Below are 14,373 nucleotides of genomic sequence, written 5' to 3'. Positions count from 1 at the left end.
TCGAGAAGTATCCACGATGCCATTATTGAGTAATAAAAAACTTTAAAATATGTCTTTAATTAAAAGGGTCAAAATTTTTTTATGTACTCGTGTGATTAACCAGTTTTATTTTTAGGATACATGTCATATTTCTGGATCTTCTGTATAATCTAGCTATAATATAATGTTTATATGAAGCAAACTTGGTTGAGTAAATGCATAAAAAAACTATATAGTCAAATTATTTACTGTTTTCCCACTATAAATGCTTTATTTCAAAATGTAACAGTACAACACAAGTTTTGTTTCTGCAATTGTATTACCTGCATATATATTGTTATAACATGCAACTAACTTTAATGGCTTGTTCTGCCTGTAAGCATTATGTATCACCTGGTATTACTAATATGATGCTTATTTTCCTATGGTGGCTATAGCTGTATACATACGTATATGCAATGTGATCTTGTTAAATAAACTTGTAACTTAATGACTATCACAATCTAATGTAATAATTATAAAATTTTGATATTTAATATGCTATATAAGCTATCCTAAATTCGTACAAAGTTTTCAAAAAACTATATAGGCCCCACTTAGGTTGTCCATCTGGGACCCGTGCGACGGCATATGGGCCCTACATGGGCTGCCCACTGGGGCAGCCCATATCGGGCCCATTTGCGCCCCGCGGACACTTTTGCAAGGGCCCCAGATGGGCACCCCATGTGGGGCCCATGTACAAGCCCATAAAGGACCCATATAGGTCCCATATAGAATGCTGGCAGGGTTGTTAACATCTAAGCTTTCTGCAGCTGAATTGCAAGATATTTCAACCAAACAGATGCTATCAGACAATGTGATTCACACAGTTCAAAAAATGATAAGAAATGTTTGAAATTTTTTAAAAATTACTGTCTCATTAACAACTAACTATATAATAGTTATTGAATTAAAATTTATTATGATTGATTTTAAATATGAAATAATGATTATGATAGAAAACTGATATTAATAGATTTAGGGATATAGTATTAATAATAGTTATTGAATTAAAATTTATTATGATTGATTTTAAATATGAAATAATGATTATAATATCGTAATCCTTGAAGTTTTTTCAATACTGTATATAAACTAAATATGTTATACTTATTTATATATTGCTTTTATAATTTTTTAATTCTGTTTCAGTGCTGCTTGGGTGGTTAATAAAACCAAATATCTTGGTATTAGTCCTCAGTGCTGAGCAACTTGTTAAGATTGTTTATATTCTACCTTGGCTAAAAATTCCAACAAAAGTGACATATGAGCCAGTTGAAATAAAAAGAGTAAGAAAGTATTTTTCTTCGGTTTCTTGGTCATATCTAACTTGTAAGCTTGAAATAATCAAGCAAAGGAACCTTTGGCTGTGCCAAGCTTGTGACAACGAACTCTGTGACACATTTGTGATATGTTGTGATCATTGTCTAAGTTGGTTTGACAGAAAATGTGTCTGTTTAAAGGCTGCTCCTAAGAGCAAAGCATGGTTTTGCAAAAGCTGTTTCAATAATAAGTCTATGAATTTAATATCCAATCAAAGGTAATCAAGTTTTATGTAAAAAAAACTGTTTAATGATGTGCGGTTAGATATTTGTTTTTCAACAAGTTTCCTATTTTGAAATTAAATGTTTATTTGCAAGTGTTACATGCATAATTTGGTGTTATATTTTTGTATTTTCAAAGTTTTTTTAAGTTTTTTCTTTTATCTAGCACTATCTATCCAGCTGAACTTTCATCTAATAACGAGGATCAATTTTGTACACAAAATTGTGACATCTTGTTAACATCTAAGCTTTCTGCAGCTGAATTGCAAGATATTTCAACCAAACAGATGCTATCAGACAATGTGATTCACACAGTTCAAAAAATGATAAGAAATGTTTGAAATTTTTTAAAAATTACTGTCTCATTAACAACTAACTATATAATAGTTATTGAATTAAAATTTATTATGATTGATTTTAAATATGAAATAATGATTATGATAGAAAACTGATATTAATAGATTTAGGGATATAGTATTAATAATAGTTATTGAATTAAAATTTATTATGATTGATTTTAAATATGAAATAATGATTATAATAGAAAACTGATATTAATAGATTTAGGGATATAGTACAGTGTAACAACTGTGAAGATTGGTTTCATGGTATTTGTCAAGGCCTGCTAGAAAATGTTTCCGAAAATGAGATTTTTGAATGGTCATGTCCAGAATGTTTAGTTATGTACAGTTTGTAGTTGCTATTAATAATTTTGTAGTATTTGACATGATTATCTAATAATTCTTCTTGTGTTTTAATATTTTATTTTCTTGAAGTTTTATAAAATATTGATTACAATAATAAACAAAATAAATGTAACAGTTGTAAAAATGATTATAGTCATATAACTAATTGCAATTTGAATAAGATTAGATTTAGAATATTATTTAAGAATATTATTTATCTAAGATTAGATTATTAGTGTAGAACTCATTAAAATATGAGTTGAGAATCCATTAAAATATGAGTTTAGAATCCATTAAAATATGAGTTTAGAATTCATCAGAATATGAGTTAAGAATCCATTAAAATATGAGTTTAGAATCCATTAAAATATGAGTTGAGAATTCATCAGAATATGAGTTAAGAATCCATCAAAATATGAGTTTAGAATCCATTAGAATATGAGTTTAGAATCCATTAGAATATGAATTTAGAATTCATTAGAATATGAGTTGAGAATTTATTAGAATATGAGTTTAGAATCCATTAGTATGAGTTTAGAATCCATTAGAATATGAGTTTAGAATTCATTAGAATATGAGCTTAGAATGCATTGGAATATGAGTTTAGAATCCATTAGAACATGAATTTAGAATTCATTAGAATATGAGTTTAGAATTCATTAGAATATAAGTTTAGAATTTGTTAGAATTGCAGCAGCATTAGATTTTTTTATTTGCTTACATTTTTATATTTGTATTTTTAATGTTTTGAAAATTCTGCTCCTAATAGCAGAATTTTCAAAACAAGTCCTAAGGCTGTTTAGCACGTTATGTTTAATAATCTAAGTTTTTATGATATGAAAGAGGTATTTTAAACAATTTTCAAGTAAATTTTAACAGTTTTCAAGAAAATCGATATAAAGAAATTTAATTTTATTATAAAAACATATATGACACCTTTTGGATCTTTAATCACCCTCTACAACATGACAAGAGCCCTTGTAACATAGTTGCATGGTGAACGGCATATTGTGTAAATTCCGTATGATCCATTAATTAGGCAATGTGAACACACACATCCTAAGGGTTGCTTTTGTTATGGTTTTTATGTGTGTAATTGTGTTGATGTAAACTATGCTCATTACAGCTAATGGTAAAGTCTGCACACGCTGATTTATTTTACTTTTTGATCAAATAAATCCTTTTTCTCAATAAGTTAAGATTACAATATAACAATCGTTAAAGAAATCAATTTTAGTATTTTTTGAGTGCGTTAAACGTTTTTAACTGTCCTAAACCTATTAGCGAACATTATTCTGCGAGTGTATACATATCAGTTGCTGAATGTATTTTATTTTTTACGTTTGCTATTTTGCCAGTGTTTGCAAATTCTTTTGATGCGCTATGCCGCTTGTTTATACTTTTCGCCTATTGCATTTTCAATTTATGTTGCAAGATATAACAATATTTTTAAAATAAAAATCTCATCAAGTAATAAAAAGGTTCCCTTACCCTTGTTTTTCGAGATAGATAGCTTAGCAATAATTACCTTCCGTAAGATCTTTGAAAGAAATTTATTGGTAGTCTGCTCGCATATCGTTATAAAAACTTCCGTAACAAAATACTGAAAATTTAAGTAACTGAACCAAATTAAGTCTTTATCGGCTATCATTTTCACCTATATATGGTATTTGTTTTTAAAATTTCGCCTGAGGCTGTAAAGGTAAGGCCAACACTAATGTTTGATCATAGTCCAAGGACTTTAGTTACATACAGTTTTATGGACAAGACTTACGTATTGTATGAGACATTATTCCAGAGCTATTTTTTCCCTCAAATTATTCAATTTTAAGCTATGTTGTGTAATAATCTATACGCAATCAATAAATAAGAAAAAAAGGCAAATCAATTTCAGATTTGAGGTGTTTTTTTTTTAATATTGCTTTTCCATTAACTCTTTATATTCTGAGCTTTATATTCAGAATATTTTTTATTCAGGATAATATCAGCATCTGTCCGACAGTGTTATATCCGCCAGAGGAATAGCTGTCAAGTTTGTAATCTGGCAAGTGTATCTAGACGTAACCTAACGTAAATACTCATCGGACGTATATCCCTATCACTGTTTGTCCGGTTGGTCACGTGGTACGCTCGCCGGACGAATAGTGCAGAAGATATTCCTCCGGTCGCCGGACGCGTAGACACTGCCTATTATTAAACAAGGTCTTTTAACAAAACTTCCGAGGTTAAAAACCGTGGCACCACTAAAGGTTTTTAAAAATTGAGGTAACTCAGCTTCAATATATTACACGGCACTAGCATGAGCGGACAACAGCAACAACAAATTTTAAAAAGGTAGTATATGATTCAATATACGGTATAATAATAATAATAAAAACAACAATTATAAAAACATAAAAATTTCAACAACAACAAAAAAAATTAAATAATTAGAAATAAAATTTAAAACCAATTTAAATTTAGATTTTATATTATATATATATATATATATATTTTTTTTTTTTTTATTAATAATATTTTACGTGCATACAAATTAAATTTTAATGCACGAAACATTAAAAATAAATTTTAATTAATGCTTCACGCAGTAGTTTATAAATACATTTATTAATAATATATATAAAGAAAGTAAATTGGTTGCTATTTGAAAGAATTTTTCCAAACATAACGTTTTCCATAAGTTTTTGACAGCTTTTTAAAAGAAAGTATGTGAAAATGTAAAGCTTTACAAGTTTTAAAAGAGGGGTATGCAATTGTTGCAATATTTTCCCCCAACTTATTATTTCTGCACAGCAGGATAATTTTTCCAGAACTTTGTGAAAGTTCTTTGCCATTAACTTTCTTTTAACATGCATTTCAGGAAAAGTGTTTCATAAATGAAAACTATTCTTATATATAACTATATTCTTATATCTATCAATGGTAGCATGTTAAATAGTAACATAGCCAAGGATTCTTCTACTTTTTCACAAACTTCTTGTTTGAGCCATTTAAAATCTATTTTAAAATTAGCATCCGCTAAAACTTTCACTCTTTATTGTTTTTTATATTTGTTTTATACTCTATGAATCTGTCCATTATCAAAACACTGTTGTCATATTTGGAATAATTAATATGGATATTGACAAACTAATTACAAAAATTATTTAATAATTTGTAATGAAAATGCGATTTTTTTAATTAATTAAATATCTGTTGAGTTGTTTTTTTAGAATATTTTCACCAATTAATAACACTCATCCAAAAGTATGGCATCTAAAAGCTTGCATTTAAATAAAACCTAAAAAGTTGTCCAAGAAATTCTTTAAAAAATGAAATATTTCAGAAAAGTACAAGAAGTCACCAACATTCTTTTTATAATTGTTTATTGCAGCCAAAATTCGAACCAATTATATTGGTTAGACTTCTGGCTCAGAACCAAGAGGTCCAAGGTTTGATGCATGCTCTAGCCAAATAAGTGATATTGGTAAGAAAAGAGATACCCAGAAGAGTGTTTAATTTCCTGGTTAAATACCTTTGTGTTGCTCTATAATAAAACTATTAGGTCTTATTGGAGCACATTTGTAATACAAACAAACAAAAAAATAATGATAATTAAAAATGCTATATAAAACTATGTATTATACAAAATTTTAGGTCTTTTTTCCCCCCAGAACACCATCATAACAGTCTTTATAAGGCATCCTTATTTGACACAAGTATGCACATATGTATGTTTGGAGTTTGCTTCGTGTCTGTAAGTTTAATATAGCTCAAACACAAAAAATGCTGGATTCACTCCTGCACTAAAAGTTTAATCATGAAACATTTGTCTACATATTTATTGTACAAATAAAAATGAGTTGGTAACTGTTAATTTAAAAAATGCCTTGTAGATACTAGTGATCAATATATGTGACATGTTCATTAACATCAGCTATTTATTAAATGTTTTTTTTATTATCTTCAATTATACCAAGTCAAATATTGTTGTTCTTATATTGATGAATAACAATACTTACTGACTTCTCTACTTTATGTCTTCTCAGATTATTATTCATTACTGACCTTCTATTGACGTCTACTAATGTTGCCTTTTTTTTATTGCACTCGTCATATTATTACTCCTGATTTCATTCTCTACCAATATAAATCTCTTATTTGTTCTTTATGGGATACTGTTTTTAGGATGGTTAATTCAATAGGGACCTCTTTTTTTAAGGTCTAAAAATTCAATGTAAACGTTGTTGGACCTAATGTACATACTTGAACCTCTGTCTGTATTATTGTAAGGGGTCTTCCATAAAATAATTATTCTAAGGGGTCTTCTATAAAGTACATATGCAGGTTTGGGGGAAAAGGATTACCCAAAAATGTATGAATGCGTACAAGGTGTTTAACATATCAAGTATGTACATGGTTTGAATATCTTGTTCTTTTCATCTTCTAAAACTTCCTTTCTTTCTTTTAAAAGCATCGAATTTCATGATTTTTAAAAATCAATCTTTCAGTTATGTAACATAGATATGTCAAATTAACTAAAAGTTTTTTTACTGATGTTTTGAAAAATTTATGCATTGGGGAAAAGAGGGTGATTTTGTAATTAAAAGCATACAGGCATGTATTAGGGGAGATAGGGTACTAAATCTTTTATTTTACTGCCTGCTTTTGAGTGCTTAATACAAGGGAAGGGGTGGGATAAAAGGGGTTTAGAACTTTAGTCCAAATCTAATTAAAAAAAAAAAAAGGGGGGGGGGGTCTTAATAAAAGGGTGGTTGGAGTTTTTTACAATACAGGAATAGAATTAATTCTATTGTAGTTTGTGGTCAAATGCACATTTTTTACCAGCTGTTTCATTATAATTTCAATAGAATTTGATATGTTTATTTAAGTTTTATACTATAGTGAGAAATAAATGAAAACCTAAATTTAATACATTTTGCAAATAGGAATTTACGAGATTTTTTTAAGGACAATTTTTAAAGTCTAGTTGCACTAAAAGTTTTTATTCTTATCAGTAACTGATGTATACTTTTTCTGATTCTTTGTTTTTAGTTTTGAGATGTTTTTTTGTTGTTGATAACAAGTAAAAATAATTAAGAGAGGGGGGGGGAAGGTCTAAATGAGCATGAGGTAAATGGAAAAAATTTCCAAACATTAATAAAATCAGTCATTAAGCACCTAAGACTGTATTTTATGAATGCCCTCTAAGATTGTCTCTTTTTTCTTCACTGCAAATAATATTATGGTCACTTCGCAAAAATTTTTTTTACTTAATATCAACAAAAAAAAATAGTATCTCAAAATTAAAAAAAAATCAAAAAACGTGTACATCAGTCACTGATAAGAATAAAAACTTTCAGTGTAACCAAGCTTTAAAAATTGTTGACATTTCAAATAATCTTGTAAATCTCAATTTGTCAAAAATTAGGTTTTTCGTTTATTTTTCACCATAGTATAACACTTATATAAACATACTAATTCCTATTGAAATTATGATGAAACTGCTGTTTAAAAATGCTCATTTGACTGCAAGCCACGCAAAAATTAAATTGCTTTATTGATATTCTTTAAAAAATTCCCACCCACCCTTTAATTGAGACCCCTCTCTCTCCTGTTTGTAAGATCTGAACTAAAATTCCCACCCACCCTTTTAGTCCTACCCCCTCCCTTATATTAGGCACTTTAAAGTTTTTCCATTTTTTTGGGGTAATTTAACTGAACAAAACATATTTTACCTATTTAAAGTTTAATTTAAAAAAAATAACAACTGCATTTTAGAAAAGTTACTTAGACACCTAAAATAGAAATAAAAGTTACCTACCTACTAGGCGGTGTATAAAGTAGATTTTAACAAGATTTAGGTGATTAATAAGTCTAAAACTGTTCTCTGTTTGGTTACTCTTGGCCCACTTTGTGGTGTAAGCTAGTAGTTAATGAATTTAATAAACATTTAATAATGAATTTAATAATTATTTTTGTAAAGATCCTCTATACTTTGTTATGTAAAGACCACTATTAATCTTCAATTTAAACAGGTTGGGTTTAACTCAAAGAATGCATTTAAGGAGTTTTGTTTCTAATCATAGAACTATAGTTTATAGAGTATACATTGTAAGAGTATGCTCTAAGATGCCAAATAAATGTCCCTGTACAGTTTGTTTGACACCAAAATTCCTCAATATTTTTATCAAGCTTTCTGGACTTTAGTTTAAAACAAAAGAAAACACTTGTGTTGATAAAGAAAATAATAAATCAAGGTCACTTTCTGACTTTCAGTAAACAGTAATCAAAGAAATTTCTTTAAGACACAAAACATTAAAAGAAAATTTTAAGATTTTAAATATATTTGACTAACTAGTCTTAAGAGGCTTATCAGCTTGTTTATTATCTTATCTTAAAAGGCTTATCAGCTTGTTATCAGCTTGTTTATTATCTTATCTGCTAGTTTAATAATAAAATACAGATTAGTGTGATGATGCACTAAGTACTTTATATTATCAGAAACCTTTTCCAACATTTTACAGATTATAGTGTCGGCTTAAAGATGGTCTTTGTCTAATTAAAACTTTTTTAAGCAATAGAAAAAAATAAATAAATACAAACATAACTTACTTTAATATGTATTGATCGCTTTATATTGTTTTAAATGCTAAAGAACTTTATTTTGCTTTAAACATAAAACAAATAAGTATAAACAAATTTAGAAAAAAACAACTTGAATTTATAAAATATCTAAACAAATAAACTAAATATCTAATAAAATAATCTGAATTTTAATAACTAATAATTATTTTCAAATGGAGGTAGTTTTTTATTTTTTTTATTAGAATAAGAATCAAATTATTTACCAAATGTAATCCATGACATTTATTACTATTATATTTTCATTAAGATTTATCATTAAAATGTAATCCATGACATTTATTTTCATTAAGATTCAACAAAAATGCTTTTTACCCAACTTCAAATTGAAGACTTTGAATTTTTTGAAAAGTTGGGATCTGGAAGTTTTGGCTCAGTTTATAGAGCTCGATGGATCTCTCAAAATAAAGAAGTAGCAATTAAAAAAGTACTGTCTCTTGATAAAGAGGTAATAAATTTTATTGCCTTACTTAAATTGTCTTATAAATATTATTTTCTAATAATTTGAACTATCATTTTTTGTTGTTATATAAATATTTCATATATAACTATTATTCTATATTTTCTATAAATTATATATAGCTATTGTTTTAGGCAGAAATCCTTGGTGTATTAAGTCATAGAAACATTATTCATTTTTATGGAGCAATTATCAATGCACCGAATTTCTGTTTAATTACAGGTTATTCAAAAATTTTCTTTTTTTAAATATCTTTATTAAATTTTATTAAAAAAAACACTTTTTAAATAATATACAATATTGTATTCATATATGTACATACATTAAGGTCTCTATATTCTCATATTCCTATGTAAAATGAAATTTTAATGATTTTTATAAATAATTTATATTTTTTATATTTTTAATATAAGTTTTATAATAAAGGTTCCTTTTTTGTTAATTAATTTGAAAATGCTTTGATTGTGCAATCGACACTTTTAAGTATACAATACAGTGTTGGCCTAATTAATTGAAATTGCATACAATCACTTTGTTTTTGCAGATATGTCATTAAATAAAAAATAAACTGCAAAAAAAATTTTATAGTTTTGAATTATTCATAATGTTAAGTATGGGTGACCTTCAGGGCCTTTATTGGGCAATGTTTCCACTAAATTTTTCTAGGACGGTTTGGAAAGAAGCTGAATTTAGGATTGAATTTATGACCTAGAGGCAACTAGTAAACTGCAGGGTATTATGGAGAAGCATTAGGGTATTATGGAGAAGTATTTTTATGAATGATTGATTAGCATGTTAAACACCCAACGCAGGTATGGAGTGTAAGGAGTATTTTTGACATGGCTAAGTTGTATGTTGTAGAAGGTACAATGAGGTAGGACCAGTGCAAAAGTGTGTTAAAGAAGCGTCTCTTTGCACAGTGGAAGGAGTGCAAAGAAAGAATTGCGGGGCGTTGGAGACCTAATTTTTATGCATGATGGAGCATATTGCCATAAGAAGCATAGAGTTGCCCAGTATCTGACTTTTTAGGCATTTTACCATGGCCGGGCAATAGCCCAGACATGAATCCTCTCCAGAATTTGTGATCGATTCTTAAAGCTGACATAAGAAAGAAAAAGATTACAAACTTTTAAGATTATTAACTTTTGAAATGTTGAAATAACTGGTAACTGCAAATTTCTGGTTCGCTCTATGCCTGAAAGAATGCAAACACTTTTGAAGGATAAAGGTTCCTTCACCAAGTACTAGATAACAATCTCATTACTGAACTTTATATGAACAGCATTTTTGAATGCTCTTCATAGAAATTTTATATAGTTTTGGAAATGAATAAAAATGATTTGTCAAAAATTTGCTTATTTGTAACTGATTTCAATTAATTTGGCCAACTCTGTATATTATTTATACTTTGTTTTGAAGATGTTATAACAAAAAATTAATGACACAAGTTATTTATTACTGGTATTCGTATAATGCGTATTATCACACATTATATGTACTCAAAAAATATGCCTAAAACGTGATATAATTATGCAGTTATTTTTTTAAGTTTGTATTAGTTGCCTTAATTATTTAAACAAAATGTCTAAACACAGGTTTTGTTAAGGTGAGATGTAAAAAGTGAACAAGTATGCGCTTTATTCTGTTTGTATTCCTGAGACTTTTGTGTATCTAATTTTTTATTGTTTATTTTTATTTGTTAATAAAAGTATTTGTACTTATCATGAAATGTAAAAACTAGACATAATTTGAAACTATATTGTGTTTTTTTGTTGGAAAAGTTAGTTTGTTTGTCTCGTTGGAGGTACTCGCAAAATGATTTAATTGATCAAATTAGAATTGTTGTTTTCTTGCTCCAATTATACAACAAGAATTTTAGGTCTTTTATATTTTTAATAAGTCAACTCTCTTCACAAAATAAAAACTCCTACTCTTACACATATTCACCCAAATTTATATGATATAGTTATTCAAAATATTGACATTAAAAATGGTTACTTGCAAACTCAATATTCATCAGCAAATGCTTTAGAGTTTTCTGCAATGAAATTACAAGAATTCGCTTAAAGATGCAAAATTAGCATCTGCTAAGGTTGCTTTATTAGGTTGCATCTCTTTATCGTACTCGCCACTTTCTTACTCCTGATTCTATTTTTTATCTCTATAAATCTTAAATCCATCCTTGTATGGAATACTGTTGCCATATCTGGGGTGGATCTTCCAATGATGCTCTTTCTCTTTTAGACAAGGTGCAAAAATGTATTGTAAACATAGTTGGTACTGGTCTTGCAGCCAACCTCCAACCATTATCACATTGTTGTAATGTTGCTTCTCTAAATACTATAATGGGCACTCTAAAGAGTTAGCGTCTCTTGTGCCATCTACTAAAATTCATTCTCGTGTTACTTATCATTCAGTAAAGTCTCATCCTTTTACTGTGACTGTTCCTAATTGCTCCAAAAATTCTTATTTGTCTAGTTTTTTTCCTCGAACATCAGTTCTTTGGAATTCGCTTCCTTCGTCTTGTTTTCCTGATTCATATAGTTTGCTAATAGTGGTTGCTTGCAGCTTTGTTGTAAGTAAAGGTGTTGGAAAAAAAAGAAAAAAAAAGAAATATATATATATATATATATATATATATATATATATGTTGTTATTCTTATATTATACATATTATAACAACTTGAACAATATTTTTAAGAAGTAATCGCATTTTGAAACTTTTATATTCTGTTTAATACAATTTATTTTTATGTTTATTAATTAAACTTGTATTTACATTTTTTGACTTTTAATGCAAAAAAAAAACAAAACAATAAAAACAATGAGCAAAAAATTTAGGATGTCTGCATCAGTTTAACATATCTGCTAAAAACTTAACAAACATGCTAAACTAATGACAGTTCAATGGTTTAAAGAAAATGGCAGTTCAACGGTTTAAAGAAAATATTCATTTTAAATGACCAGTGACAGTTTCTGAAAAATCACTTGCACCAAAGTTAGAGGCTCAAGATTAAAATATCTAAGTTTTTATTTTTTACAACCCACAAGAAAGCAGTCAAATAAACATTGATCTTTTGGTTATAAATACATTAACACTTATATTACTTTTTTTCGATGGGGCAAAAATGGTATTGGGCAATTTGTATAAAAAAAAACTAATTAACTCAGGCCGAAGACATTTAAGTTATATCTCATGATGATTTAACAAACAGAAAATTTGTTGTTTAATCTGATTGATTTGTAAAAATCTTAAGTATGTAAATGATGTGACAGTATATAAGCAGTATATATATAAGCTATAGTTGTAAGTATGTAAATGATGTTGAAGTTATATATCTATATATTATATATCTATAGTTATATATGTATATAGCTATAGTTTTAAGTCAATGAAGTGACAGCTATAGTTTTGCTCCTCTGCAAATGGAACTTCTAGTACTTGATGAGAATGACATAAAAACCTAATGCTTATATTATAGATATATAAATGTAAAATGCATAAATTCAGGTAAACTTTCTCCTGATCTTGCAAATTTCAAATGTGGATCTTATCTTATTGATGAAATTATAATAAAATTTAACAAGTTTTAAACAAGTATGAAGTGGAGTAATTGTTTTATAACCATTTCCAATACCTTTGGGATTATACCATTGTTTTTTTTTGAAGGGTTGCTCCTAGGTCCTAATTGTTAAAAAATCTAATTGGTTTCAAAACAACTTTGTTTGATTTTGATTCATATTTATGAATATAAAGATATTTGAAGTTTTTTATATATTTTTTAATATTTGAATATTTGTTTATTATTATTATATTTACATTTACTTTTTATTGTTATTCATTTAGAGTTTAGTTTTATTTAGTTTAATTTTACATTTGCATTTGAGTAAGCTGTATTATTCTTTTCAAAGTAATTTTTATATATATATTATATATAGTCTATTTTTTCTATATTTTTCTATATTTTTTATATATATATAAAATTTTATATATATATAGTCTTGCATGGTCGTCTTTAGGTTTTTACCATAAAATGTCAGTTTTATGTTTTTTTTAATTTCAAAGGCCTGAAAAACTTTTTTTTTAATTATTTGATAGACTGTCTGCCCAAACCAAACCCTCAGTTTATGTAGCAGCAATCTATTGCGAGTCAGGCTATTTGTCAGTCGATGTAGTAGCACTTCGTTGAGAGTCAGGTTATAAGATAGTCAATGTATCAACACTCTGCATATGTTTTACAGTTAAAAAATAGAATAAAAACATTCAGAATGTTTTTAAAAACATTCTAGTCTTTTAATTTGTGGTTTTGTGGTTTAATTACTTCCTGCAATTAAATTGATGTGTTTTGACATAATCTAACCTTAATTTTGTCAGCTTTAAAACCACAAACAAGTGAAGAGCCATTTTTTACCACAAACACGTTTTCTTAGCTGTAAAGTATAAGAATATATATATATATATATATATATATATATATATATATATATATATATATATATACATATATATATATATATATATATATATATATATATATATATATATATATATATATATATATATATATATATATAAATAATAAAAATAATACTTTTTGTGACAGTAATTACTACTATGCCAAGTTATAAAAAGTATTGTTTAAAAATTATGTGTTTAAAATAATAAACTGGTTTGAATAGGTCTATTTTTATTTAAAATTTTTTTTATACTTTAGAATATGCAAAACATGGATCACTTCATGACTATTTGGTTAATCATGAGCTTGACTTTCTTCAAATTTTGACTTGGTCAGAACAAATAGCTTTAGGTAATTTTTTTTAAGTTTCTCAATTATCAAATAATTTTCTCAGTGGTAAATGGTTCCTTAGTAGTCAGGTAGATTTATTTAACTTTTAATTATTTTAGGAATCAGTTATTTACATAATGAAGCACCATTTACAATCATTCACAGAGATCTGAAGTCAAAAAATGGTAAAAAAAAACAAAATACAATTATTATAAATGATTATCATTTGAATTGTTAAAAGCTCAAATTTTTAC

At 27.1% G+C, this 14,373-nt stretch overlaps 1 protein-coding gene across 1 annotated transcript in view; it reads left to right on the top strand.

Moving 5' to 3' along the window:
- Positions 1-4,444: 4,444 nt before the first annotated feature.
- The window catches only part of LOC101235377 (mitogen-activated protein kinase kinase kinase 20), a 44,425-nt gene continuing 34,496 nt past the window's right edge, over positions 4,445-14,373 (top strand). The window contains exons 1-5 of the mRNA XM_065809090.1: positions 4,445-4,582; positions 9,166-9,320; positions 9,467-9,554; positions 14,048-14,140; positions 14,239-14,304. Coding sequence (XP_065665162.1) covers positions 9,177-9,320; positions 9,467-9,554; positions 14,048-14,140; positions 14,239-14,304 — 391 coding nt within the window. The 5' untranslated portion in view covers positions 4,445-4,582; positions 9,166-9,176. The remainder of the gene's footprint in view (positions 4,583-9,165; positions 9,321-9,466; positions 9,555-14,047; positions 14,141-14,238; positions 14,305-14,373) is intronic.

Source organism: Hydra vulgaris, chromosome 11, assembly GCF_038396675.1.
Source record: "Hydra vulgaris chromosome 11, alternate assembly HydraT2T_AEP".
In the NCBI taxonomy this organism is placed as follows: domain Eukaryota; kingdom Metazoa; phylum Cnidaria; class Hydrozoa; order Anthoathecata; family Hydridae; genus Hydra; species Hydra vulgaris.
The sequence above is the reverse complement of the archived record's forward strand: the minus strand, read 5'-3'. Positions and strand labels throughout refer to the sequence as shown.